This window comes from Coregonus clupeaformis, chromosome 9 (genome assembly GCF_020615455.1).
Source record: "Coregonus clupeaformis isolate EN_2021a chromosome 9, ASM2061545v1, whole genome shotgun sequence".
NCBI lineage: Eukaryota > Metazoa > Chordata > Actinopteri > Salmoniformes > Salmonidae > Coregonus > Coregonus clupeaformis.
Window position 1 is genome coordinate 10,598,503 of NC_059200.1, and position 27,948 is coordinate 10,626,450.

The 27,948-nt window shown below is 39.8% G+C and overlaps 1 protein-coding gene across 1 annotated transcript; it reads right to left on the minus strand.

The window, feature by feature from the left end:
* Positions 1 to 54: 54 nt before the first annotated feature.
* LOC121574190 (relaxin receptor 1-like) lies at positions 55 to 27,928 on the minus strand. The gene is made up of 6 exons (XM_041886829.1): positions 27,784 to 27,928; positions 4,854 to 5,015; positions 4,500 to 4,571; positions 4,119 to 4,224; positions 3,889 to 3,960; positions 55 to 130 (listed from the first exon to the last, which is right to left on the minus strand). Exons 1-6 carry the CDS (start codon positions 27,926 to 27,928, stop codon positions 55 to 57), a joined length of 633 nt encoding a protein of 210 aa, XP_041742763.1.
* Between the last annotated feature and the right edge of the window lie 20 nt (positions 27,929 to 27,948).

Here is a 27,948-nt window from a genome sequence, read left to right on the forward strand (position 1 = left end):
AGGGATGTGCACATGTTACCGCCGGTCAGACTGTGGCCCATAATGAATTTGGACTTACAGTCTTCTTAGTGAGTAGAGTCCTGAGAATGCCTGCTTGGCGATACTTTTGATCCTGTTGTCTTCCAAGTGTCTGTGGAACAGAAACATATTAAAAGGTTTTAATGAGAAAGCCCTGGTATAATGAGGAAGAAAATAAGATCTCATCAATAATGAGACAAAACTACATGACGATCGTCAGAGCGAGGATAATTATATTGAGGAGTATGTTAGTATGTGACAAACACAACTTTCTTAATTAACAACTTTCCAAAAACAATGGCTTTATCATTCAGTTGAATGGAGATACTGTACCATTCGAGGCCACACATTGTTGGTGGATGCAGTCCTCTCTGTTTATGGTGTAACATAGAGAGACTGGACAATCTGGACAATTATTTATGTAGGACATTCCACAAAACATGTTAACCTTCAACAGAAGTGGCTATTGAAGGTAAAGGTACGGCTACATCCTGCCTTTTCATAAGTATGGATGAATAGAAACATTTACTGAATGATATATATATTTTTTTTTAAACACATTTTTTGGTGTGGCATTTTATTGTCCAGGGTTTTAACCCCTCTTTGTGATTTTTTTAATTAACATTAGACATACAACTTGAATTGCATGCATTTCAAGGTCCTGAACAGTCATCCTATTTCCCAAGTAAAATATCAATATTTGTTCCCATTTAAAATGCTCAGAATTGGAGAAAATGTACATTATCTCTCATATTTAACTATCAGTAAAGCTGAAGGACCAACCTGAAGGACCAGGCTGAGTGGGTGGGAAGCTAATAGGCTGAGTGGGTGGGGAGCTCACCTTGACTGACAGTTCTTTGAAACACCTATCTATGTCAAGCAACTTAGACACAATGTTGCAGTGCGATCATCTCAAGCAAACAAGATTGATAATGCATGCAACATCTAATCCTGTCATACATCACATCATGGTTTCACAAATTATTTGGTTATTTGGTTATTGTAACAGCATCGATATATACAAAATTCTGGCAGTAAAATGTATATCCAAAATGAAACTGCCAGCACTGTTATATCAAGCTACCTAGCTATCTAGCTCGGTTCATGTTGGACAATTTCAGTTGAAACTGGACAGGGAAAGGTCTGGGTTCACTTCATAAATTATACATGTCCGGTTTGACATATCTCATCTGTTGCGGTTCGCAGAGGCACTGACAGGTGTGTTGACATGACAACTGGGTGGGAGTTCGGAACAGAGTCATAGCCTTCATTTTCCCATGCAGGATGGATGAAGACCTAGCTAGCCAGTAACTAGCTAACACCAGACACAGACAAAAGGGAAAAACTATAAGTATCTTTGCCACACACGAATAGGGGAAATCTATAATTATATTTATATTACACCCTGCAGTCAAATGTTGGCACCAGTAGACTAGCTAGCTATGTAAACCACGCCCCTCTGCGAACACGCCTTCTGCGATGAAGGTTACAAAGCGGTACTTATTTATGTTTGGTAAGAGAATAAGACGTTACCGTTGGTATATTAAAATGACTGGCTAAATGTGTTGTCGCATACATCCCCAATAATTAACATTTATTGTCACGAGTCTTGTCCAGGAGGTAGTGCTGAGCGATGAACCAAAATGTCATTTTTCGTTTTTTAAACAACTAATTTACCAAATTATTTGAATTCCATTTCGTTCTGGTTTCTTCTGTGAGCTCAATGCACAGTTTCTCTAGAGATTAATCAGATCAAGCCCAAACTGTGCTCTAGAGTAGGACGTTTTAGTTTCCAACAGGCCAACATTCTACATAGTTTAGTGCAGAAAATGTGGTAATTAACTATATGACTATAATCCATTGCGCGCCTATTTGTCCAGTCTGTGTGGGGCAGACATGAAGATGGAGAGAAGAGAGAAGGTAAGATTTGTATTTGTATTTTACCTTTATTTAACTAGGCAAGTCAGTTAAGAACACATTTTTATTTATAATGACGGCCTACAGATTGAGAGGGATTGAAAGCAGTTGCTTCGTGAGGTATCTCTACCTGAAAATACATGATCTAACTGATTGATAGTTAGCATTCAGTAGTCATAAAAGTATGCCTTATTTACTTTGAATAACTATTTTTTCAGAAAGCATAGGCAGCAGCTCTATAGAGATGAGATGATGACTTAATAAGATTAATGACGAAAAACGCTAACCTGCCCAATAATCAATAATCAAATTTTACCTACAGTGAGGGAAAAAGTATTTGATGCCCTGCTGATTTTGTGCGTTTGCCCACTGACAAAGAAATGGTCAGTCTATAATTTTAATGGTAGGTTTATTTGAACAGTGAGAGACAGAATAACAACAAAAAAATCCAGAAGAATGCATGTCAAAAATGTTATAAATTGATTTGCATTTTATTGAGGGAAATAATTATTTGACCCCTCTGCAAAACAAGACTTAGTACTTGCAGATCTTCTCCAAGTCATTAAGGTTTCGAGGCTGACGTTTGGTACCTCGAACCTTCAGCTCCCTCCACAGATTTTCTATGGGATTAAGGTTTGGAGACTGGCTAGGCCACTCCAGGACCTTAATGTGCTTCTTCTTGAGCCACTCCCTTGTTGCCTTGGCCGTGTGTTTTGGGTCATTGTCATGCTGGAATACCCATCCACGACCCATTTTCAATGCCCTGGCTGAGGGAAGGAGGTTCTCACCCAAGATTTGACGGTACATGGCCCTGTTGATGCGGTGAAGTTGTCCTGTCCCCTTAGCAGAAAAGCACCCCCAAAGCATAATGTTTCCACCTCCATATTTGACGGTTGGTGTTCTTGGGGTCATAGGCAGCATTCCTCCTCCTCCAAACACGGCGAGTTGAGTTGATGCCAAAGAGCTCGATTTTGGTCTCATCTGACCACAACACTTTCACCCAGTTCTCCTCTGAATCATTCAGATGTTCATTGGCAAACTTCAGACGGGCATGTATATGTGCTTTCTTGAGCAGCGGGACCTTGCGGGCGCTGCAGGATTTCAGTCCTTCATGGCATAGTGTGTTACCAATTGTTTTCTTGGTGACCATGGTCCCAGCTGCCTTGAGATCATTAACAAGATCCTCCCGTGTAGTTCTGGGCTGATTCCTCACCGTTCTCATGATCATTGCAACTCCACGAGGTCTTGCATGGAGCCCCAGGCCGAGGGAGATTGACAGTTATTTTGTGTTTCTTCCATTTGTGAATAATCGCACCAACTGTTGTCACCTTCTCACCAAGCTGCTTGGCGATGGTCTTGTAGCCCATTCCAGCCTTGTGTAGGTCTACAATCTTGTCCCTGACATCCTTGGAGAGCTCTTTGGTCTTGGCCATGGTGGAGAGTTTGGAATGTGATTGATTGCTTCTGTGGACAGGTGTCTTTTATACAGGTAACAAGCTGAGATTAGGAGCACTCCCTTTAAGAGTGTGCTCCTAATCTCAGCTCGTTACCTGTATAAAAGACACCTGGGAGCCAGACATTTTTCTGATTGAGAGGGGGTCAAATACTTATTTCCCTCATTAAAATGCAAATCAATTCATACAATTTTTGACATGCGTTTTTCTGGATTTTTTTGTTGTTATTCTGTCTCTCACTGTGCAAATAAACCTACCATTAAAATTATAGACTGATCATTTCTTTGTCAGTGGGCAAACGTACAAAATCAGCAGGAGATCAAATACTTTTTTCCCTCACTGTATGTACCAGCAACAATAATTTTTCATACTTTGTTGATCTGGTTTCATCCCAATATCATTGGATTTGAAGAAAAACATGTTTTTGACTGTACAGGACCTTTAAATAGATTCAAGTGCAGAGAAAGAAGGAACGGTCAAAAGAGGGGTTCACACTCACAGTCTCTCAAGGTGTCTGTAGCGGATGAACTGGTCTGGTTGGAGAGCTGTTATCTGGTTGCTGTTCAGCTCACTGAGGGTAGAGATAGCTGCTAGTTTGACTGCCACGACACCATCATAGATGTACACATTTTGTCCAGATGTTACAATACAATCTACTCTAGCCATCCCAATACCAATAACTGTGTTCTAGTGTTAGACTTCCCAAGGGTAGGAATCCAGTATACTCACAGAGCTGTTATATTGGAAGACACAGCTGGGACGCTGAGTAGTCCCTTTTTGTTACAATTTACTCTCCCGGCCTCACAGAAACATACCTCTGGGAACACGTCCAACACTGCAGGAGAGAAGCACAGAAGAAACATGCACACACGCAGATGCCCCACATACCATTTCCTGTAATTATTGTTTGATAGAATTCCAAGAAGTTTCTTGTAATTGCTCAAATGATTTATACTATTCACAGTAACAGAAGGATATGAATGGATGACCTCAATGTATGATTTCATATTTCAAATGGGTTGATTACGTTTTTGCTTTACTTCAGCTTTAGTTAACGTATTATTAATGTAAAGCAGTGCATTTGCTTCTGAAAATATATTTTATACTCACTGCATTCCTTCGACTCTTCAACATTTTTCTTCATAAAGGCATCAAAAAGATGTGGCCAGCCGCTGTTGTCCACTGTACAGGGAAAGACGATAGAGACATGTTTTATTTTTGTGCATTTGTATATCTTTGTGCGGAACTTAATTGTGTGAAGTTATCAACATGTTTGTTCATATTTTGTGTGACTGTGACAAATTGCTTGATGAATATCTCAGTGCAGATTCATTGAAGCAGAAATTAGTATTCTAAATGCTATCTTATTTCCACCACCACTGCCCTCCCTCCCACTTCAACGACCAGACACTGCACACTAACCATCTGTTTACCCTCCTGTAACTGCTGTGGTTCAAGACTCACCACAGTTCTCCTCATCAGCTCCGTTAGCACAGTCCTGGACCCCATTGCAGTGGTAGAGCTGGGGCAGGCACACAGACAGGTTGCCACAGGGGAACTGGCCCAGTGAGCAGACATCAGCACCAGGATAGAGGCTGATGTCTGTGGATGATTCTAAAGGAGACACTAAAACATATCTGATTCAATCCAAAACTACGTTAAAATACTTTCTTATTTCTTATTTCAGAGAGCATGGCCGTATTTCGAGTATCAATGGATAGAAGTAATCAAAAACAAGATAATGAAGTCATAGGCGATACTAGGCGGTGTCAGAGGAAGGCCCAGAAAATTGTCAAAGACTCCAGACACCCAAGCGCTAGACTGATCTCTCTAATACCGCATGGCAAGCGGTACCAGTACACCAAGTCTGGAACCAACAGGACCCTGAACAGCTTCTACCCCCAAGCCATAATACTGCTAAACAAGACTGCTAAATAGCTAATCAAATGGCTACCTGGACTATCTGCATTGACCCTTTCTTGCACTAATTCTTCTATGCACACATAATGGACTCTACCCACACACTCACACATACTTTCAGTGGCTTGTGGAAGTATTCACCCCCCTTGGCATTTTTTCTATTTTGTTGCCTTACAACCTGGAATTAAAATTGATTTTTTTTTTTTTGGGGGGGGGGGGGTTGTATCATTTGATTTACACAACATGCCTACCACTTTGAAGATGCAAAATATTTTTTGTGTGTGAAACAAACAAGAAATAAGACAAGAAAACAGAAAACTTGAGCGTGTATAACTATGCCACCTTTTGCAGCAATTACGGCTGCAAGTCTCTTGGGGTATGTCTCTATAAACTTGGCACATCTAGCCACTGGGATTTATGCCCATTCTTCTAGGCAAAACTGCTCCAGCTCCTTCAAGTTGGATGGGTTCCGCTGGCATACAGCAATCTTTAAGTCATACCACAGATTCTAAATTGGATTGAGGTCTGGGCTTTGACTAGGCCTTTCCAAGACATTTAAATGTTTCCCCTTAAACCACTCAAGTGTTGCTTTAGCAGTATGCTTAGGGTCATTGTCCTGCTGGAAGGTGAACCTCCGTCCCAGTCTCAAATCTCTGGAAGACTGAAACAGGTTTCCCTCAAGAATGTCCCTGTATTTAGCGCCATCCATCATTCCTTCAATTCTGACCAGTTTCCCAGTCCCTACTGATGAAAAACATCCCCACAGCATGATGCTGCCACCACCATGCTTCACTGTGGGAATGGTGTTCCCGGGGTGATGAGAGGAGTTGGGTTTGCGCCAGACATAGCGTTTTCCTTGATGGCCAAAAAGCTCAATTGTAGTCTCATCTGACCAGAGTACCTTCTTCCATATGTTTGGGGAGTTTCCCACATGCCTTTTGGCGAACACCAAACGTGTTTGCTTATTTTTTTCTTTAAGCAATGGCTTTTTTCTGGCCACTCTTCTGTAAAGCCCAGCTCTGTGGAGTGTACGGCTTAAAGTGGTCCTGTGAACAGATACTCCAATCTCCGCTGTGGAGCTTTGCAGCTCCTTCAGGGTTATCTTTGCTATCTTTGTTGCCTCTCTGATTAATGCCCTCCTTGCCTGGTCCGTGAGTTTTGGTGGACGGCCCTCTATTGGCAGGTTTGTTGTGTTGCCATATTCTTTCCATTTTTTAATAATGGATTTAATGGTGCTCCGTGGGATGTTCAAAATTTTGGATAGTCTTTTAGAACCCAACTCTGATCTGTACTTCTCCACAACTTTGTCCTTGACCTGTTTGGAGAGCTCCCTTGTCTTCATGGTGCCGCTTGCTTGGTGGTTCCCCTTGCTTAGTGGTGTTGCAGACTCTGGGGCCTTTCAGAACAGGTGTATATATACTGAGATCATGTGACAGATCATGTGACACTTAGATTGCACACAGGTGGACTTTATTTAACTAATTATGTGACTTCTGAAGGTAATTGGTTGCACCAGATCTTATTTAGGGGCTTCATAACAAAGGGGGTGAATACATATGCACGCACCACTTTTCCGTTATTTATTTTTTTGAATTTTTTTTAACAAGTAATTTTTTAAATTTCACTTCACCAATTTGGACTATTTTGTGTATGTCCATTGCATGAAATCCAAATAAAAATCTATTTAAATTACAGGTTGTAATGCAACAAAAAAGGAAAAACGCCAAGGGGGATGAATACTTTTGCAAGGCGCTGTACACTGACACCCCAACACATACAGTGGGGAGAAAAAGTATTTGATACACTGCCGATTTTGCAGGTTTTCCTACTTACAAAGCATGTAGAGGTCTGTAATTTTTATCATAGGTACACTTCAACTGTGAGAGACGGAATCTAATACAAAAATCCAGAAAATCACATTGTATGATTTTAAAGTAATTAATTTGCATTTTATTGCATGACATAAGTATTTGATACATCAGAAAAGCAGAACTTAATATTTGGTACAGAAACCTTTGTTTGCAATTACAGAGATCATACGTAGGTCTTGACCAGGTTTGCACACACTGCAACAGGGATTTTGGCCCACTCCTCCATACAGACCATCTCCAGATCCTTCAGGTTTCGGGGCTGTCGCTGGGCAATACGGACTTTCAGCTCCCTCCAAAGATTTTCTATTGGGTTCAGGTCTGGAAACTGGCTAGGCCACTCCAGGACCTTGAGATGCTTCTTACGGAGCCACTCCTTAGTGGCCCTGGCTGTGTGTTTCGGGTCGTTGTCATGCTGGAAGACCCAACCACGACCCATCTTCAATGCTCTTACTGAGGGAAGGAGGTGTTGGCCAAGATCTCTCGATACATGGCCCCATCCATCCTCTCCTCAATATGGTGCAGTCGTCCTGTCCCCTTTGCAGAAAAGCATCCCCAAAGAATGACGTTTCCACCTCCATGCTTCACGGTTGGGATGGTGTTCTTGGGGTTGTACTCATCCTTCTTCTTCCTCCAAACACGGCGAGTGGAGTTTAGACCAAAAAGCTCTATTTTTGTCTCATCAGACCACATGACCTTCTCCCATTCCTCCTCTGGATCATCCAGATGGTCATTGGCAAACTTCAGACGGGCCTGGACATGCGCTGGCTTGAGCAGGGGGACCTTGCGTGCGCTGCAGGATTTTAATCCATGACGGCGTAGTGTGTTACTAATGGTTTTCTTTGAGACTGTGGTCCCAGCTCTCTTCAGGTCATTGACCAGGTCCTGCCGTGTAGTTCTGGGCTGATCCCTCACCTTCCTCATGATCATTGATGCCCCACGAGGTGAGATCTTGCATGGAGCCCCAGACCGAGGGTGATTGACCGTCATCTTGAACTTCTTCCATTTTCTAATAATTGCGCCAACAGTTGTTGCCTTTGTGGTATCTGAGGAATTTATGACTTTGCTAATGGTTTCAAATGGTTTTAGAGGATGTTGACTCAGCTTAAAGGGAGCATCTGGGGAGTAGTTCTATAGGGGCACCCTAAAGCCGAGGAAGTCTGTTAGGTGGCCTCCTGGGATTGGTCTGTAGGAAAAACACCCATATTATGTTACATAGGGCATAGGATATAAATACCATGGTTAAAACAAAGGAGGACAGAACAACATTATAATTTTGGGTCATTGTTCTCCAGATGTCTGCAGATATCTGTAAATTGACGCTGGAATACTTTGATATAATAAACCTTTATAATCAAAGGACAGTGTCAGCGGAATTCTTGTTCTCACAGCATCTCAGCATAGTTTTCTCGACACCACAAAATGGCGACGAGGTATTTAGGTCGTGTTGCGTCTTTTCTCAGCGTTCCATTCATGGGCGCCGATCTGACTCTCGCTCCAGAGTCCGGCAGCTAAGGGTGAGTTTTCTCACTACTTTGAGCACTGGTCAGTTCATGTGTCTGTGTGTGTGCGTTGAATGAATGCACCGTTAAGAACTTGCGTGTGTGCTTTGCTGTTATTTGCTGTGGGATAGGAGTCCGTTCAAAATTTGTTTGTGTTGAAAGCAACGCAAACAGGGGGGAGTGTCTATAGGGATATTTTGCTTGAATAAAATTCAAAAAGAATACAGTGGGGAAAAAAAGTATTTAGTCAGCCACGAATTGTGCAAGTTCTCCCACTTAAAAGGATGAGAGAGGCCTGTAATTTTCATCATAGGTAAACGTCAACTATGACAGACAAATTGAGGAAAAAAAATCCAGAAAATCACATTGTAGGATTTTTAATGAATTTATTTGCAAATTATGGTGGAAAATAAGTATTTGGTCACCTACAAACAAGCAAGATTTCTGGCTCTCACAGACCCTTAACTTCTTCTTTAAGAGGCTCCTCTGTCCTCCACTCGTTACCTGTATTAATGGCACCTGTTTGAACTTGTTATCAGTATAAAAGACACCTGTCCACAACCTCAAACAGTCACACTCCAAACTCCACTATGGCCAAGACCAAAGAGCTGTCAAAGAACACCAGAAACAAAATTGTAGACCTGCACCAGGCTGGGAAGACTGAATCTGCAATAGGTAAGCAGCTTGGTTTGAAGAAATCAACTGTGGGAGCAATTATTAGGAAATGGAAGACATACAAGACCACTGATAATCTCCCTCGATCTGGGGCTCCACGCAAGATCTCACCCCGTGGGGTCAAAATGATCACAAGAACGGTGAGCAAAAATCCCAGAACCACATGGGGGGGACCTAGTGAATGACCTGCAGAGAGCTGGGACCAAAGTAACAAAGCCTACCATCAGTAACACACTACGCCACCAGGGACTCAAATCCTGCAGTGCCAGACGTGTCCCCCTGTTTAAGCCAGTACATGTCCAGGCCCGTCTGAAGTTTGCTAGAGTGCATTTGGATGATCCAGAAGAGGATTGGGGAGAATGTCATATGGTCAGATGAAACCAAAATAGAACTTTTTGGTAAAAACTCAACTCGTCGTGTTTGGAGGACAAAGAATGCTGAGTTGCATCCAAAGAACACCATACCTACTGTGAAGCATGGGGGTGGAAACATCATGCTTTGGGGCTGTTTTTCTGCAAAGGGACCAGGACGACTGATCCGTGTAAAGGAAAGAATGAATGGGGCCATGTATCGTGAGATTTTGAGTGTAAACCTCCTTCCAACAGCAAGGGCATTGAAGATGAAACGTGGCTGGGTCTTTCAGCATGACAATGATCCCAAACACAACGCCCGGGCAACGAAGGAGTGGCTTCTTAAGAAGCATTGCAAGGTCCTGGAGTGGCCTAGCCAGTCTCCAGATATCAACCCCATAGAAAATCTTTGGAGGGAGTTGAAAGTCTGTGTTGCCCAGCGACAGCCCCAAAACATCACTGCTCTAGAGGAGATCTGCATGGAGGAATGGGCCAAAATACCAGCAACAGTGTGTGAAAACCTTGTGAAGACTTACAGAAAACGTTTGACCTGTGTCATTGCCAACAAAGGGTATATAACAAAGTATTGAGAAACTTTTGTTATTGACCAAATACTTATTTTCCACCATAATCTGCAAATAAATTCATTAAAAATCCTACAATGTGATTTTCTGGAATTGTTTTCCTCATTTTGTCTGTCATAGTTGACGTGTACCTATGATGAAAATTACAGGCCTCTCTCATCTTTTTAAGTGGGAGAACTTGCACAATTGGTGGCTGACTAAATACTTTTTTTCCCCACTGTACAATGAAGGAAATGCCAGGAACTAAGGTAAATGTATACAAATTAGGACATTGTGAATCTAGGAAAGCCCTCTAACGAGGCGATCATTAGGATGGGCCGAAAAATCCTAACAGCACGTTAGGTGTATTTAGGTAAGTCCCGGGGACTTGAGGTTGTGGTATATATATTCGGTTGCAAGTTACCGCTCAATTTATGATTGAAAAATTATATGTTTGATGTGACCGCTCATCGAAATGTCCGCGAACTCGTGGTAGCAGAAATTTAGGAACAATGGAACTATACGGCGCATTGGAGGTAGAATACTACCTTAGAGGTCCATAGGAATGGGACAAGCCTCTTAAACTGTGTATGTATGTGTGTGTATGGGAGAGAGAAAAATGGTGGAGTGGAGACGTCTCTGTTGTGTCTGAGCTGTGTGTCGACTCATGTTGGGATGGGATTTGTGTTGGAGATCTTATGAGTCTCCGTGGGTGAGAACGTTGGTGGTTGTTAACTATATGTGAGCCCCCTTGGACGTTAAGGTTAAAAATGTCATGACTCTCTATAAAAAGAGAACGTTTACTAACTATTAGAATATCATGAGCCTACAGGGAGGAGTTTTTAATAGTGTATAGAGATGTTTTGTAATGGATAAGAAAATCACTATAAATCTGCAGATTAGGATAAAGGGAAGTTAAGAAACTTCAAAGTAGGATTTGTGTTCAATGTTTTATGTTGGTTTGTGAGCTCTGTTAAATGTTACTGTTTGCCTCATGAAGAACGGAGGTAAAGTTGGTGTGTCTACTTTCTGTTGTTTAGCTGGGAGAGAGCTCCCTCCACTCTGAAATCGTATTGGTGTATGAACTACGCATGCGTGTGATTTTATGAGTTTAGAGTTACGTAGGGCAAATGTGCCACTCCTCTGCCTGCACTGAGTTGCTGGGAGACGCAGTCTCAGAGCAGAGCAGACAGACAGGGAGTGGGGGAGATTTGAACACGAATAGAATGTTCTGTTTGTTAAATCGGCTGTTGTTTAGCGATGAAACTGTTTTCTTGAGACCTATCGAATTGATAAACTAGAGATATGTTGACGGATTAAAAATAAATAAAATAAAATCTTATTGAGCTATTTATACTATTCCTGAGTTAAGTTGTTTGCTTATTTCTTAGCGCGAATGTGAACAGAGGAGTATTGAATGGTTGAAATAACTCAGTGAGTGCATAAAATACTAAATTCTTGTCTGTCCTTTGTTATTCTGTCATATGAGAGACGATAGGAAGGAGGAGACAGAGAGAGTGAGGAAGTGCTGACGAGTGCATCATGCGACAGAGTGTGCTGCAACGGATCAAGTCAAATCAAGGCTAGTACTGTTCTATTTACAAAACATACCTTCCCATAGAGGATATTTTGGGTGCCTAGCATATTTGATGTTATGACAATTTGACAAGGACTTGGCAACAGACTGATCAATTGATGTAATTAGGAATTGCATTTTGGAGTTTTTGTGCATGAGTGGGTTTGATTAGAGATGAGGGGGAATCGAGTACTGACATTATTCTGTAAAATTAAGGTAATTGGGTGCTTATTAAGCAATGGGGCTGTGAGTGCTGTAGTGTTGCTGGATTAGAGGTCTTTATTTTTTGGATTGCTCTGAAGTTGACTACTTTCATTTACTTTCCTGATCGGATGTGGTAAGATTGCCACTAATCAATAATTAGGTAAAATAAAATAAAATGAATAAATGAATAAATTAATTGATTAATTAATTAATTTGGGAAGAAAAAAAAAGAGGGAACTATAAGCTATATAGTCTAAAATAATGAAATAATTTACAATAAAGGAATATAAAAGAGTTGTTACAAGGGGGAAAAAGGACATAAAAACTATGAAAGTAATTACTCCTGTTGATGTAGTAGAAAATAGTAATCCTCTAGTTAATGGTATTGCAAGGTTATCTGGAAAGGGAATAAACGTTGGCTTGACATTGAACAACCATAGCTAGTGGAAGGGATTCTTAACCCTGACGTCATCAACATGATGAAAGTGATTGAATAATAGAGAGAGGACAAGCAGAAACAACGATAAAGATGAATCCAAAACTCCAAAAGTAGGAAGAAAACGAGATGTCTGGAAACTAAGGGTGGCGTGAGGTTCAGGAAGATGGAACTTGAAGATGAAGAAGATGATGATGATGATGATGATGATCAGAGTGATTGAGAAGAGATCATGGGTGGATATGACTCTGTGATTAGAAGGAAGTTGGCAAGAGAGGAAAGAAGGGGTGATGGAAGTTGGAGAAAGAAGAAGGATACTAGAGATTCGATCTCTGAGGAAAGTGAAGATGGAGAAAGCAATGAAGATTTGGAGATTAAAGGTGCTTCATATTCAAGAGGATTTTATCCTACAATGACTAGCACAGAAGAAATAGAAAGAGATATAGACCGATGCGTATTATGCCTGGATAAAGCGAATAATTTAGAAGAAGTAAGAGAACTGGAACAACAACTCAAGAAGCTGAAGATACAGAAGAAAAAACTGCTGAGAAAAGGGTCCCAAGAATTGGAGAAGAATAATACATTGAGGCCAAGGAAAGAGAGCACAAGTAAGAAGATGATGCAAGATGATATTTCGAGGACAGAACATAGAATATACGCCTTTGAAGAATACCGATATGTCAACAACAAGAAAGAACAGGACCAAGAAACTCTCAGAAAACTTGATGAAATACAACTGGGGGGAGAATAAGAAGGAGAAGAAAAGCTTTGGTTATGAAGAATCAGTGTGCACCAAATCAACAATCACTGCCACAGCTTCAACTGAACAAGGTCAAATGCAATTGTACCAGCCACAACTAGTGGTACAAGTTGTTTCATATCCATAGACAGTTTCTGGAAAGACAAAGAATTGGAGAGGAAGAGGTCGAGAATGCTTAGAAAGAGGAAGAGGAGGAAGATTTAAGCCATACTTCCAGCAATCTTGAGAAGTGTGTTATGAGTGTGGACAGGTTGGTGACTTTGCTGTGAGAGTAATGGGCCAGAAGGAAACACAAGAGGGAATTTCAGAGGAAGATACAGGAGCAAGTGAAGATCATCTGGAGGACAGGTGAACCCTTATAGGGGCAAGGAGCAAGGATTCTAGGGGTGCCTAGAAGATCCGAAAGGGGGGTGTCAGCTGGTAGCACCAGTTTAGGGAAAAAAGATCCAACAAATTGAAGTGAAAATAAACAACGGACTATGGGAAGTGATGATGGATAGCGGAACTGCTTTTATCTGTGTTCAGCCTGAAGAGGTTACACATCTCACTATGTAAAATCAACTAATTAGGATAGGGATTTGAGGGAGTAAAACAGTTGATTACTCTTAAGGAACCAATTGAGCTCTGCTATGAATATTAGAAAATTACAATACCCATACTGGTATCAGAACATACACCTATTGTATTGTTGGGAAGAGATGCATTGTGTAAGTTGAACGGTACAATAAGATGTACACCAGACGGCTGTCTGGTAGAAGTGCCAAAGGAAAAGGTTTACCAATTGTTAATGATGGAAGAGAATTGGGGGATTTGGAGGAGTGAAGATCAGCGATTTCTGAAAATGATGATTTTGGCTCAAGGACAAGGAGAGTCATAAGCTGTACGGATGACAAATGAATCTGTTTGAAGTGTGAAGATGGATTGAGAATCTATTAAAGAGGAGATGTTGCAAAAAGTTCAAGAATGTTTGTGATATCAAAGTAGTACTGATATTGGATTTGTGAAATCAGCCCAATTGAGGTGAAAGTTGAACTTCGACGAGGAGGCAGACCTCCTTGGAAGAATCAGTATCCATTGAAAGATTAAGCAATCCAAGGGATTGAACCAGAAATTGAAGGACTTTCAAAAGCAGGTGTTTTGAAGACAATAGAAAAATCCTCAGAGTAAGAATGTTTGTTATTTTGGGAGAAACCATGAGGGGTTGATAGTAGCGCCTCTGGACCTGATGATTTAGGAAGCTAGGGGTTAGCTAATGTTGCAAGGGGGGAGATTAGGAGAAAGATTACAAAGGAGTAGGGTTTTTGGGAACCATATTTGATTGAAAAGATTGACTATATCATAGGAAGGAGGACAATCTGTCTGAAAAGTGATGTTTAAAAGGGGGTGACTGTTATTCTTGGTTACATTCCTACACCAAGAGGGGAATAAGATTTCAAACTAAGCTAAAAGATGCTCAGTCGTTTGCCAAGTTTTTGTGTAAAGAAGTCATAAGCAGGTGGGGACTTCCGGATCAAATATCCTAAAATTAGTGGGAAAGGAATTTGTGGATAAATCAGTGAAATGGTTTTTGAAAAATTTGGGGGAAAAGTCAGACTAAAAAGTTATGAAAACTATAATTGAAGTAACTCTAGGACAGTCAGCTAAGCTTCAATGTTAGTAGGAAGAGAGAGAGAGAACAGTGGTGAAGGGAAATTTAGAGTTCAGTGGGAAGATAGATATGGTAGGAGTTTAGATCTGTTAGGAGCAGTTGCATTGAGAAAGTATGCGTTGCTGAATGATAAGAGAAGATTGAGGGTGATTGTAGTATCTACAATTCCCAGCAGGGGGATCAAGGTGATTATGAATGTATTTTTTATAATTAACAGTTTGAAAGTGAGGGATTAGAGTTGGGACTGAGAGTTAATGTAGTGACACTAGTGGTGATAGATGGAAATACAAGGAAAGAGTTCAAAGCTTTGGGGAAAATGGATGAATCAACAACAATGACATCAACACTTCAGTCTATTAAAACAACAGTGAGAAGCAATTCAACTCTTTCAACATTGACAGTTATTAAAGCTATAAATAAATCACATTTGATTACAAGGGAGCCAATTGCTCCAGCACCAATTTTAGAGGAAAAGACTGTCATTAGGGTTAGGATGGGTGGTACAGCTCATCTTCCTTGTAGATGTGAGAGAAGGAATGTGTAGAGGTGAGATTCCTCTCATGTGGAGAGATAATTATGGAGAAGAAGTGTTGTTATGAGGATAAGAAGTAGAAGCTGTTTCACCTAGTGAAAGGAAGTATATTTTGTACAACGATATGAAGTGGAAGAGGGTTATGAGTGATTGCTCACTTATTTTGCGTAATGTTACATGGAAAGATCAGGGTGAATATATGTGTACTTATTTAGTGCAAACATTAAAATTTGTTCCGGCTAAGAATTATTGGTTAAAAGGCTATGTAACTCGTAAGGTGACGCTTATGATGGAAGATTTGAAGTCTGTTGAAGCTTCCACAGTCACCAAAGGAGTTCAGGAGAAGTATATTACAGTAGCCACTCCAACAGTAAATAATACACAGAGGATATCTGTAACTTTCCCACTGGAAATAGTTAAGAGTGTTAATACATCAACTAAAGCAACTATTTTAATAGCAACTTTGAAAGAGATTAATGGTAGGACGGCAATAACAAATGTAGGAAATATGACACAGACACCAACAACAACTTTCCTGAAACTAAAGGATGTAGCAAGAGTGACTCAGGAGTTTATGATACGGATGGAGAGTGCTGTCAATGGTAGTAAGGATAGTGTTGAGATAGGAGAGCAGATGGTAGTAGAGAATGATGTAGATTCATCTGAAAGAGTGCAGAATACTATCATGGAGGTACAGGATGAGTTGTTTGATTTTAATAGAAGACAAGAAGATATATCTGATCAATACTGTTCGTTAGGAAAGAGAGAAACTAAATGGAAGGCATATGGATTTGATTTTTCTGTTTGTAAATTAAAGATGGATGGGCAGGTAGGAATCTTTAGTTCAAGGAGTTAACTCATTCTGTAAGATCAGTAAGGAATCTTGAGGGTCCATGCCTGTTGAGAATTCCAGCACCAGGCACATGGGGTTCTATCTTAGAGACGGTAGCTAAACCTCTATCAAGTACGTGTCAATCTTATGCTTTATAATGGCTGTTGTATCAGCAACAATCATTAAGAGATAAAATAATGTAGTTGTGGAAACATTTGTTTAGGCCTAGGTTTAAGTGTTATTGGTTAAGTGAATTAACCTATATGAATTTGTTAGATAGGAAGGAAAATCAGTTAACAGCGCTTCACGAAGAATTGGAGGTGAAACCAGTGAGGGCTAAAAGCTGTTTTTGTTCTAATAAAAAATATGATGGAAAGGGTATGTTTATGGGAATATCAGATTGTGATGATTATGTGATGACTTTGGGTAAGCATGAACATAAGGTTAGTAATGAGAAATATAATGTAACTTTTTATATTCCAGTTAGTAAGAAGAGCAGGACATTGATGGTGAAAGATCAGCTTTTGCCTGATAATGTGACTATTGGGGATTTTAGAAACATCTGGGGTTTGTGGTGAGAGAATATATTCTTACCCTATGGATGGCTAGGATGTTGTTACATGTTGAAGTTGAAGCTTCCATATGAGGTTTTAAAAATTAAAAGAGGGGAAGCTCGGGGAAAGAGATAAATCTGATTCTGAAAGAGAGAAGTTTAATAGTCTGGGAAGCCTACCATTGGAGGATAAGTCTAGGAGAGAAGTGGGGACTGGGATTTTTTCCATGGTATGGTGTAAAATTTTGGGGAGATAACATAGATAATATTACCTATAATTTGAAGGGTTTTGCAAATGAAACGATAAGAGGGTTTAACCTTCTGTCAAGACTCAAAGGAGTATTGATAGATAGATATCCATTTTGAATATCCGATCATTTTTCACATGGGTTTAAATATTATGATGATTTTTGTATTTTGTGATGAATCAAACGGGGGAAATGGTATGTGATTCATTTTATATATCATTTTTATATTTTTAGTTGATATTGATGTTTTAATTTGAATGTGTTGTTTTGCAAAAGATACTGTTTGGTCTTTTCTTTTCTTCCAGAAGCATATGGGGGAATGTGTAGAGGGGATTCAAATACTCAAACATGGACAATATGAAGGGACAATATGAAGGGGCAATATGAAGGGACAATATGAAGGGACTGGAGGAAGTGGAACAAGGAAGGTGTGGAAAGGTTCAGATTCCATCATCGAAGATGCATTGGAAGTCGACACTGCTGAGGAGATGAAGTGTAGTGGACTACATTCCAGTGTCTGCAATGATATATAGACATATTTGCATGTGTAATACATAATTTGTGTCTTATTCTTTCTGTATTAATTTTTGTAGAATGATATTTGCTGTTATTGGGTACATGTGGGGATCTCAGATGTTTTTGTTTATTTCGTGGATGCTTAGGGATATTGGGTCTAGGCAGGGATAGAGAGAATCCACAGGAGGGTCCGATGCGTTGACCAGCCTGAATGTGGACATTTTTGATTGTATTTTGTTTGCTGAGGCTTTCATGTGTATTCAAATTGCATCATAGTTTAAAATGCATTGATAAAGATGTATGAATTGATCTGGAGTACTTAAGTGGTTGCCTGGGGCAGAGGGGCCATGAGAGAATTTTACTGTCTTGATTGATTGATGGATATTTGGAAAGAAAGCTGCCAGACAGGTTTTTCGCTCTCACACTCCATAGAGATTTGTTCATATTTCATATAAATGTATTTACACTCCATAGAGATTTGTTCATATTTCATAGAAATTTATTTACACTCCATAGAAAAAATTGTTTTGGTTTATTGTTAAAAGTTACTCAATAAGAGAAAAATTGTTATTTGTCATAAACCTATTCTTTTTGTTTTCGAGACTTAATTCGTCTCGAAGGGGGGAAATATGTGGTATCTGAGGAATTTATGACTTTGCTAATGGTTTCAAATGGTTTTAGAGGATGTTGACTCAGCTTAACCCTCCTGTTGTCCTAGGGTCAAAATGACCCGCCACTGTGTTGAACCAACTTTATTTAATTTTTATATTTTTTGGATCATTTGTGGGAAGGAGGCAGTGATACTTTCTTTAAAGTCTCACTGACTCCTTCTCACAAATGATCCCAAAAATATAAAAATTAAATAAAGTTGGTTCAACACAGTGGCGGGTCATTTTGACCCTAGGACAACGGGGGGGGTTAAAGGGAGCATCTGGGGAGTAGTTCTATAGGGGCACCCTAAAGCCGAGGAAGTCTGTTAGGTGGCCTCCTGGGATTGTTCTGTAGGGAAAACACCCATATTATGTTACATAGGGCATAGGATATAAATACTGCGGTTAAAACAAAGGAGGACAGAACAACATATTATTTTGGGTCGTTGTTCTCCAGATGTCTGCAGATATCTGTAAATTGACGCTGGAATACTTTGATATAATAAACCTTTATAATCAAAGGACAGTGTTGCGGAATTCTTGTTCTCACAGCATCTCAGCATAGTTTTCTCGACACCACACCTTCTCACCAAGCTGCTTGCCTATTGTCCTGTAGCCCATCCCAGCCTTGTGCTATCTACAATGTTATCCCTGATGTCCTTACACAGCTCTCTGGTCTTGGTCATTGTGGAGAGGTTGGAGTCTGTTTGATTGAGTGTGTGGACAGGTGTCTTTTATACAGATAACGAGTTCAAACAGGTGCAGTTAATACAGGTAATGAGTGGAGAACAGGAGGGCTTCTTAAAGAAAAACTAACAGGTCTGTGAGAGCTGGAATTCTTACTGGTTGGTAGGTGATCAAATACTTATGTCATGCAATAAAATGCAAATTAATTACTTAAAAATCATACAATGTGATTTTCTGGATTTTTGTCTCTCACAGTTGAAGTGTACCTATGATAAAAATTACAGACCTCTACATGCTTTGTAAGTAGGAAAACCTGCAAAATCGGCAGTGTATCAAATACTTGTTCTTCCCACTGTATGTACTGTACATACACACATACACACTACATATGCCCACACACAACATGCGCATACAAGCATACTGACGCCACACACTCACTCACACACTCACACACACGCACACACACACGCACACTCACACACACACTTTCACACTCACCACATGCGCTGCTGCTACTGTCTATTATCTATCTTGTTGCCTAGTCAATTTACCCCTCCACATTTTGTTGTGTTACAGCCTGAATTCAAAATGTATTAAAGTGATTTTTTTTTATCACACATCGATACACAATATCCCATAATGACAAAGTGAAAACATGTTTTTACAAATTTTTGCAAATGTATTGAAAATGAAATACAGAAATATCTCACTTACATAAGTATTCACACCCCTGAGTCAATACATGTTAGAATCACCTTTGGCATCGATTACATTTGTGAGACTTTCTGGGTAAATCTCTAAGAGCTTTACATACCTGGATTGTACAATATTTGTACAATTATTTTAGAAATTGCCAAGTTGGTTGTTGATCATTGCTAGACAGCCATTTTCAAGTCTTGCCATAGATTTTCAAGCAGATTTAAGTCAAAACTTTAACTAGGCCACTCAAGAACATTCAATGTCGTATTGGTAAGCCACTCCAGTGTATGTTTGGCCTGGTTTTTTAGGTTATTGTCCTGCTGAAAGGTGAATTTGTCTCCCAGTATATGTTGGAAAGCAGACTGAACCAGGTTTTCTGCTAGGATTTTGCCTGGGTTTAGTTCTATTCCGTTTCTTTTTATCCTGAAAAACTCACTAGTCCTTGCCGATGACAAGCTTGAAAATATGAAAAGTGGTACTCAGTGATATGTTGTGTTGGATTTGCCCCAAACATAATTTTTTGCAGTTTTACTTTAGTGCCTTATTGCAAACAGGATGCATGTTTTGGAATATTTGTATTGTGTACAGGCTTCCTTCTTTTCACTCTGTCATTTAGGTTAGTATTGTGGAGTAAACAATGTTGTTGATTCATCCTCAGTTTTCTCCTATCACGATCATTAAACTCTGTAACTGGTTTAAAGTCACCATTGGCCTCATGGTGAAATCCCTGAGCGGTTTCCTTCCTCTCCGGCAACTGAGTTAGGAAGGATGCCTGAATCTTTGTAGTGACTGGGTGTATTGATATTCCATCCAAAGTGTAATTAATAACTTCACCATGCTCAAAGGTATATTCACTGTCTGCTTTTGTTATTTTTACCCATTTACCAATAGGTGCCCATCTTTGCTAAGCATTGGAAAACCTCCCTGGCCTTTGTGGTTGAATCTGTGTTTGAAATCCCTGCTCGACTGAGGGACCTTACAGATAATTGTAGGTACAGAGATGAGGTAGTCATTCAAAAATCATGGTAAACATGATTTTTACTCCTGAACTTATTTAGGCTTGCCATAAAAAAGGGTTGAATACTTATTGCCTCCAGATATTTCAACTTTTCATTTGTAAGTAATTAGTAAAAACATAATTCCACTTTGACATTATGGGGTATTGTGTGTAGGCCAGTGACACAAACTCTCTGTCATGTGTCAATGTGCAGCGGTAGGACGGAGTCAAGCGCAGGACACAGAACTGAGTAAACAACGTACTTTACTCGAAAAATAAACAACACTAATTTCCACGCAGGGAAAACACACCAGCTCACATAAGTCTTAGACACAAAACAAAGAACAAACACGCACAAAACCATGTGGGAACCAGAGGGTTAAATAGGGAAATAATATAATGTAATGGGAACCAGGTGTGTACAATCAAGACAAACCAAATGGAAAAAGAAACTTAGATCGGTGGCAGCTAGAAAGCCGGTGACGACGACCGCCGAACGCCGCCCGAACAAGGAGAGGCACCAACTTCGGCAGAAGTCGTGACACTCTCAATTGAATCCATTTTTTAATTCAGGCTGTAACACAACAAAGTGTGGGAAAAGTATTGTTACTCGTTATTATTATTTGTTATTCACTGTGTATTTATTCCTTGTGTCACTATTTCTCTCTCTTTCTCTCTCTCTCTATATATATATATATATATATTTTAATCTTTATGTGGAACTCTGCATAGTTGTAAAATAACCTGTAAGATTTAATTTGACATAGGAAATACAGAGAAATTAAGACAATTGATGAAAAACTGAAAACATTGTATGAGCACAATGGCTTTGTATAGGGCCTGGAGGTATCAGGAAACATTTAAGTGCACCTATTTGTCACTGTCATATTTCATATAGAGACCATAGATTTATTCTAAATTATGCATGACATTTATTAACTATGGTTAAATACAGTGATGAAATAAAAACAAATGAACAAGCTTTTTGATATATAACAAGTAGACAGTCCAACAGCAAAGACCTTTGAAAGAATAGATGGTACATGACATCTGTGATTATAGTTTTGCCTTCTTTTCAAGATGTCTGAGTTCGTGATGCTGTCAGGTCACATGACTGATGGAAGCTGTACTCTGAACTCTGACTGATCTGCCACCACTCGTGTGACCTCACAGCCTCAAGACGTCACGCAGGTTCCCCTACATTCCCCCACATTCCCCATAGCGGCAGTGGAACAGCTCCGGGGGTGGAATGGATGTTTGTGTTCTAAATTATTACAACAGTTTGCCACATTTCATGTGTATATAAAACATTTAAAAAACATTATAAAAGTTCACTTTACAGTTCAATTGTTTGTATTTGTAGAACTGAGATACCCAAGGGAATTAAGCCATTAGAGAATTTCACATCATTTTACTACTGTACATTTCATTTCAGACATGTGATGCTCTGCATAATCACAAGCAACATCGCACTTGGCACAAAGTGGTTGAATCAAAGTTGTTTCAACATAATTCATCAACCTATTGTGCATGGAATCTACGTGGAATATACATTGGATTTGAAAAAAGTAGATTGGATTGGTTGTTTTTAGGGTGAAATTTCAACCACAGGATTATGTCATCATGCTAACCAAATTTCAATATAGACAAACCTTGTATAAAATGTGGAATTTGTACATTTAAAACATCAGATCTTCAATATTATATCCACTATCAGACAAAAAAAGGCTGGGCAGAACCTCCTTACCGGAAAATTTATCAATCTACAGCTACCCTTTGGTCTCCCAGCAAAGTTTTCTTTATTTTTACTATTTTCTACATTGTAGAATAATAGTGAAGACATCAAAACTATGAAATAACACATATGGAATTATGTAGTAACACAAAAAGTGTTAAACAAATCAAAATATATTTTATATTTGAGATTCTTCAAATAGCCACCCTTTGTCTTGATGACAGCTTTGCACGCTCTTGGCATTATCTCAACCAGCTTCACAAGGTAGTCACCTGGAATGCATTTCAATTAACAGGTGTGCCTTCTTAAAGGTTAATTTGTGGAATTTATTTCCTTCTTAATGCGTTTGAGCCAATCAGTTGTGTTGTGAGGGGGGGGGGGGTATACAGAAGATAGCCCTATTTGGTAAAAGACCAAGTCCATATTACGGCAAGAACAGCTCAAATAAGCAAAGAGAAATGACAGTCCATCATTACTTTAAGACATGAAGGTCAGTCAATACGGAATATTTCAAGAACTTTGAAAGTTTCTTCAAGGCAGTCGCAAAAACCATCAAGCACTATGATGAAAATGGCTCTCATGAAGACCACCACAGGAATGGAAGACCCAGAGTTACCTCTGCTGCAGAGGATAAGTTCATTAGAGTTACCAGCCTCAGAAATTGCAGCCCAAATAAATGCTTCACAGAGTTCAAGTAACAGACACATCTCAACATCAACTGTTAAGAGGAGACTGTGTGAATCAGGCCTTCATGGTCGAATTGCTGACAAGAAACCACTACTAAAGGACACCAATAAGAAGAAGAGACTTGCTTGGGCCGAGAAACATGAGCAATGGACATTAGACCGGTGGAAATGTGTCCTTTGGTCTGGAGTCCAAATTGGATATTTTTGGTTCTAACCGCCGCGTTCTTGTGAGACACGGTGTGGGTGAACGGATGATCTCTGCATGTGTAGTTCCCGCCGTAAAGCATGGAGGAGGAGGTGTTATGGTGTGGGGGTGCTTTGCTGGTGACACTCTCTGTATTTATTTAGAATTCAAGGCACACTTAACTAGCATGGCTACCACAGCATTGTGCAGCTATATGCCATATCATCTGGTTTGGGCTTAGTGGGACTATCATTTGTTTTTCAACAGGACAATGACCCAACACACCTCCAGGCTGTGTAAGGGCTATTTTACCAAGAAGGAGAGTGATGGAGTGCTGCATCAGATGACCTGGCCTCCACAATCCCCCGACCTCAACCAAATTGAGATGGTTTGGGATGAGTCGGACCGCAGAGTAAAGGAAAAGCATCCAACGAGTGCTCAGCATATGTGGGAACTCCTTCAAGACTGTTGGGAAAGCATTCCAGGTGAAGCTGGTTGAGAGAATGCCAAGAGTGTGCAAAGCTGTCTTCAAGGGTGGCTATTTGAAGAATCTCAAATATAAAATATATTTTGATTTGTTTAACACTTTTTTGTTTACTACATGATTCCATATGTGTTATTTCATAGTTTTGATGTCTTCACTATTATTCTACAATGTAGAAAATAGTAAAAATAAAGAAAAACCCTTGAATGAGTAGGTGTTCTAAAACTTTTGACCTGTAATGTATACAAATAAATATCAATAGAAAACAGGTCAAACGAAACAAAGCTAGTTTGTGGTCTTTCCAGCTTCCGTTTGAAGTGATTGTGTTAGCTGTGTTGTTGGCTAGCTCCTCTGAACAACAGTGTCCTGATGAGAGAGCACATTTTCTATGCCAGGTGAAATTGCGCCTTCGTTAGCATTGATATGGATGTATACAAATAAATGTCACTAGAAAACAGCTTAAATAAATGCAGCTACTTTGTCGTTTTCTGGCTGCACTGTTTGACGTGACTGTACGTTAGCTAGCTAGAAAGCAAGGGATAAGAACATTGCCAGCCAGTATTACATTTTAGTCATTTAGCAGACACTCTTATCCAGAGCGACTTACAGGAGCAATTAGGTTTAAGTGCCTTGCTCAAGGGCACATCGACAGATTTTTCACCTAGTCAGCTTGGGGATTAGAACCAGCGACCTTTCGGTTATTGGCACAACGCTCTTAACCACTAAGCTACCTGCCGCCCCAATAGAACATTTAGAACTAATGACTGGCCATAGATCCAGAACAAAAAGACTGAACGACTTGGTCGCGTCTCTGGCAACCGAACCGATAGAATTAACGACCAGCAGGCTTGGGTAGCAACCCTAGATTTGTGTCGGGACTATATCTTGAGGAAGGATGAAATAGTATGAATAAATTAATAAAAATAAAGTCTTTAATGAAAATATGTAAATCATTATTTGAATATGGTAATCCGTTGTATAAAAGTGATAATGCCCTCGAAGCCGGTGTTTGGAGGATATATTGGCACAGTTTGCCGGCCCTCGACGAAATCACACCCGTGCCAATATATCCTCCAAACACCGGCTTCTCTGGCATTATCGCTTAAATATTGAATTGTGTTTAGTTGTCAATGCAACCAAATACCAACATTTGAAGGAGATGTATCTAATGCTTGGATAGTTCCATCTGTGCCACTGACTGAATTAATAATTGATATGTTGGATTTAGGCCTAAATGAAATCAAACATTTACAATTGGATTTGATTTTGTCCTATTATTTAACTTAGATTTTTGTTTGAGATGGAGATGTGAATCCAAAATATATATTATTAATTTGTAGACAAAGTGGAATTAAAGCCAGACTAAGTCAGTGGCAGAAATGGAACTATCCAAGCAGAAGTTAAATCTCCTTCAAATGTGGATATTTGGCTGCATTATCAATCAAATGCAATTCAATATTACTTTTGTAATACAGTATATAGCCTAAAGTTAAGGCTTTTAAACTAATGTAACATTCAACCATAAAATGAGTACCACATCCAGGTCCACATTTTGAGGTTACTGTAACTATACATTTCTTCTTATGTAATCTTATGAAGTGTGCATGTTCAAGATAGCATGCATAGGTCATCGCAGGACTGGGGAGATCTTCACAATTGCTGTAATAATCTGAGCAGAATCTCGAATGGCATTGATCACTTGCACCATGTACGTTTAACGTAATCTCAACTGCAATCCAGGTCATTTGGTTCTGCTATTAGATGAAGCACAGTGATAACACATTAATCTGTTGTATAAATAAGCAACATATCAGACATTGTTTTTCCATTGGAATTTGGTTGGGCTTTTAGATGGTTGAAAGCATAATGATAACACATTGAAAATTCAACTAACTTTGGCTGTCTTTTTAAGTGAATGAATTATACACTCAGTGGCCGGTTTATTAGGTACACCCATCCAGTACCGGGTCGGACCCCCCTTTGCCTCCAGAACAGCCTGAATTGTTCAGGGCATGGAAACGTTGCTCAATTGGTATCAAGGGACATAACGTGTGCCAGGAAAACATTCCCTACACCATTACACCACCGCCACCAGCATGTACCATTTACACCAGGCAGGATGGGGCCATGGACTCATGCTGCTTATGCCAAATCCTGACACTGCCATCAGCATGATGATTCAAGAACTGGGATTTGTTGGACCAGGCAATGTTTTTCCACTCTTCAATTGTCCAGTGATGGTGATCGCGTGCCCACTGGAGCCGCTTCTTCTTGTTTTTAGCTGATAGGAGTGGAACCCGGTGTGGTCGTCTGCTGCAATAGCCCATCCGTGACAAGGACCGACGAGTTGTGCGTTCCGAGATGCCGTTCTGCACACCATTGTTGTACTGCGCCGTTATTTTCCTATTTGGGGCCCGCCTGTTAGCTTGCACGATTCTTGCCATTCTCCTTCGACCTCTCATCAACGAGCTGTTTTCACTCACATGATTGCTGCTGTCTGCGTGAAAAGCCCAGGCCAGCCGTTTCTGAGAAACTGGAACTGGCGTGCCTGGCACCGACGATCATACCATGCTCAAAGTCACTTAGGTCACTCATTTTGCCCATTCTAACGTTCAATCGAACAGTAACTGAATGCCTCCATGCCTGTCTGCCTGCTTTATATAGCAAGCTACGGCCACATGACTCACTGTCTGTGAGAGCGAACCATTTTCGTGTACCTAACAAACTGGCCACTGATTGTAGGTTGTAATCTCAAATATTACCCAATTATCCACGTTGAAATGACATGGTGTGCCCAGTGGGATACCACCCCAACTCATTCAACTGTTTAATTTCCATAAACATGTGGTTCTTTCAATCATACATTGCTTCCGTTCAGTGCAGTTACTAAATGTGGATCTTACATTAGTGCCTTTCTTAAAATAAAAAAACAGCAAGTCATTCCATGTTTAACACTATTTCACATTCTGCAAACAATCACTGCAAAATGCACAACTAGGGGAATCCAAACAAAACAGATATAGAAAACGAATTGGTACAAAAAGCAAACATTGCAACAAGTGGCTGTTTGCATGTATTCACACTGTGAAACTCCCCACCCACCTGCTGCTTGGGTGAACCACTAGAGTACACAGGAAGATAAATGTATTCTAATGTATTCAGGAATGCTGTGTGGCATCACACTGATGACATTTCCTCATCACCTTCCATCCACACCGTCGTTCTCAGGAGATATTGTTTTTTCCTGTTTGTTTTTAATAATGAATGTGCTTCTGAGTTTAGTTAAATGAATTGGATTTAAACATACACTAGGCTAGTTATGATTGTCATCTACTATGGGAGATATAATAATAATAATATATATGATGAACAGAATACTAATCATTTTTTTGCATTATACCCTCTATGGTACCATGCATAAACTAACATTCAGTACTCATACAATAATGATGAGAAACATTTACATTTAAGTCATTTAGCAGACGCTCTTATCCAGAGCGACTTACAGGAGCAATTAGGGTTAAGTGCCTTGCTTAAGGGCACATCGACAGATTTTTCACCTAGTCGGCTCGGGGATTAGAACCAGCGACCTTTCGGTTACTGGCACAACGCTCTTACCCACTAAGCTACCTGCCGCCGAAACCATATAGGTAACAGATATAATTATTATCCAAATGGGTTAATACAGGATTAATTGTATGCTACTCATATTCAGAATCATAATTACTGTTACCTTAATGTTTAAAACACTATTTCGAGGGAGATGTCATACTTAATGGACTAATGCAAAACAATTATAATGTAATACTGTGTGTCAATGGCACCATTATACACAGGAGGGAAATTCATATATATTATTTAGCAGACATTCACAGGCAATTCAAACCATCTGTGTATGTAATCACAAATAAGCTGTAAAGACTTTAAGTGCCATCCATTAACAGTTTGATTCAACTTCCTCACTTTTCACTAATGAGAATGAAGTGCACATTATTCATAGAAGCTGGGTATTCATTGATTCTGTCAATGCCTGAATCTCAGTCTATACAGTTATTATCCTATTATTGATACTCAAATGAACTGACTTACCTATGACGGCTGTCAGAGAAATATAAATGAGGATGCATAAATGGTGCATTATAGGAGCAGTAACGAGATGCATCTCTTTTGCTGTAGTCCTGATCCAAGTGATCGCAAGCGAGGCTGAGGCTCCACTGTCAGGTCTCTCAAACATATAACCACTTGCAGTTAAGT

What these genes read in the sequence shown, in the direction of transcription:
- LOC121574190 (XM_041886829.1), bottom strand. Translation starts at nt 27,928, where the DNA reads ATGTTTGAGAGACCTGACAGTGGAGCCTCAGCCTCGCTTGCGATCACT. An exon ending in TGAAGAGTCGAAGGAATGCA is followed by an intron (nt 4,225 to 4,499) that starts GTGAGTATAAAA and finishes TCTCTCCTGCAG; the next exon opens with TGTTGGACGTGTTCCCAGAG. An exon ending in TACAGACACCTTGAGAGACT is followed by an intron (nt 131 to 3,888) that starts GTGAGTGTGAAC and finishes TCTGTTCCACAG; the next exon opens with ACACTTGGAAGACAACAGGA.